The sequence below is a fragment of the Oryza glaberrima genome, chromosome 5, assembly GCF_000147395.1.
Source record: "Oryza glaberrima chromosome 5, OglaRS2, whole genome shotgun sequence".
NCBI lineage: Eukaryota > Viridiplantae > Streptophyta > Magnoliopsida > Poales > Poaceae > Oryza > Oryza glaberrima.
This window is the reverse complement of record NC_068330.1, coordinates 6,623,050-6,625,614: the sequence shown is the minus strand read 5'-3', so window position 1 is coordinate 6,625,614 and position 2,565 is coordinate 6,623,050. Positions and strand designations below refer to the sequence as shown.

Sequence of the window (2,565 nt, the reverse complement as noted above, 5' to 3'; positions counted from 1 at the left end):
AGGGAAGGAGCAGGAGTAGCTCCGTCCTGTTGCTATGCAACTGCCAAGCACCACCACGCCTTATTAGATATTCTCTCTCTCCTCGAATATTTAATGTCGTTTACTTTTTTAAAACATATTTGATCATTCGTCTTATAAAAAAAGTTTTTATAAAATATATATACATGAAAGTATATTTAACAATGAATTAAATGATAGAAAAATAATTAATAATTACTTAAATTTTTTAAATAAGATGAATAGTCAAACATATTTTAAAAAGTCAACGGAGGTTTAGCACTGTCCTTCCTGCTTCCAAACAGCTACCAAGCCTTAACTCGTCGCCCTTATCCCAAATAGATATCCAATATGCTGTTTTCCAAAGAAACATACTCCTGCATGCCAACACGTCGTCTATCAGACATGGCGTGATGATGAGATGGACCTAGTCCGTCTTACCTCCCTGCTGCCACCAAGCGTCATGGGCGGGCCCACAAGTCCTCGACCTCTTTGGTCCAATTAGGGTTTACCTTTTCGGTTTCAAAGTAAAAACCGCTTCTCACCGGTTTATCAAAATCTAACCAAAAACCGGTTATTTCAGCCAACACCATACAAAAACTGGCTCATACCGAACACTTGGGTCCTCCGAACACACCTTCTCCACAGCTCTCGAGAAACGAAGAAGAAGAAGAAACTACCCCGCCGCCGCTATCACGACCTCCTATACTTGGCTCGCCTCCTTCACTCATGGTCAAATAGACAGTTAAATATATGTCAAAAAGTTAACCATGCTATCTATTTAAACCAAAAATAGTATTAGATAACAACGCCCAATAATAGAGGTATCCAAATGTGATGTAGCAGCTTTGCTACATCTGAAATTTATTTCGTCCTGTATCCAAGTGGCAGCAATGCAAATGTATTATGTTACGTGTTCGTCTTCTTTTTCCCACTTCCCTCCTCTATAAATTGCTCCCCAAAGCTAGGAATTAGCATGTACATCAGTTCACTCTTATCAGAGGTCACTCTCTGCTCTCCCACTCCTTGTGGTGAGCAGACATGCACACATATCGCTCTTTATATCGGTTAGCTAGCACAGAAACGGAGGGAGTAAGAGATCTTCATTAGTTAAAGATTCGTAAAATCTAAGAGAAAATTATCTGGGAAGGAAAAAAAAAGCATGTACTATTAAATGTACTAGTAACTTTTTTTTAGAAAAGGTGGGTGTGGCTAGTTAGTGCTATATCCCGCTAGCACACACGATCTAGCCGTGTACTTGAAGATTAAAAAATAAGTTACAGTTACTCTAGCTAAAATTTAAACTAACTGGAACAATATTTGCCTCATTAATTTATTAAGACGTACGGTTAATTTATAGATGAACATTGATCGAGTTCATTGAATTTCTGATGTGAACTACGGACAAAGGTCTTTTCTTAATTTAAGTTGTACTATTGTTTTTCTTAAACTAACTGGAACAATATATGCCTATTAATTTTGCATGCTAATTAGCTAAGTATATCTGAAGTTAACAGTTTTCGATTGAATTTGTTTTGTGACTGCACTGCAGGTCGCCGCCGCGAGAGCCAGCCATGCCGCGTCGCCGGCGGAGCTGTACTGGAAGATCGCGCTCCCGACCTCGCCGATGCCCGGCTCCATTCGCGACCTCATCAACCCTGCGAGGTCAGCTTCGCAGGAGGACACGGACATGGACGAGGTGAGCACGGACGCGGTGTTCTTCCTCGAGAAGGACCTGTTCCCGGGCTCCAAGATCACGCTCCACTTCACCCGCGGCGGCGCCTGCGCCATGGTGCTCCTCCGTGGCCGCGCCGACGCCATCCCGTTCGCCTCCGAGAAGCTCCCGGAGATCCTCACCCAGCTCTCCGTCCCCGCCGGCTCACGCGCCGCCGAGGACATGCGGACCACCCTCGCCGAGTGCGAGGCCGCGCTGCTCGGCGCCCGCGACCAGGCCAAGCACTGCGTGACGTCGCTCGAGTCCATGGTCGAGTTCGCCGCCGCCAGCCTCGGCACCCGCGACATCCGCGCCGTCTCCACGGAGGTGATCGGCACGGGGGCGGCGGAGACGCCGAGGCAGGAGTACACGGTGGAGGCCGTGAAGCCCGTCGTGTCTGTCTCCGGCGGCAACATGGTGACGTGCCACGGGATGCCCTACGCGTACGCCGTGTTCGGGTGCCACACGACCACGGCCACCGCGTACGCGGTGACGCTCGCCGGTGCCGATGGGACCCGGGCGGAGGCGCTCGCGACGTGCCACGGCGACGCGTTCCCCGGCGTGGCGGAGGCGTACGAGAGGGTCGGCGTGGCGGCCGGGAGCGTGCCGGTGTGCCACATCATGCCGCTGGGCGACATGCTGTGGGTGCGCAACTAAACGCGCGCGCGTGCGAAAAGGTTAAAGATGGCGTGATTCACGCCTTGCTCCTTGCTATATTTTGGAGCTGCCTTGCCTAGAACCTACATGTTAAATACTCCATGTGTGCGATGTTGTACAAGTACGTACGACCCGACATGCCACTATACGACCTGCTCGTATGTAAATAAGTCTGCACTACAGACAATCCATTTTGT

General features: G+C 49.0%; 1 protein-coding gene across 1 annotated transcript; it reads left to right on the top strand.

Annotated features, from left to right (window-relative positions):
• The first annotated feature begins 1,334 nt into the window (after positions 1–1,334).
• Positions 1,335–2,565, top strand: LOC127774934 (BURP domain-containing protein 8). The gene has a single exon (XM_052301224.1). The coding sequence runs from the start codon at positions 1,625–1,627 to the stop codon at positions 2,366–2,368; it is 744 nt and encodes a 247-aa protein (XP_052157184.1). The 5' UTR covers positions 1,335–1,624; the 3' UTR covers positions 2,369–2,565.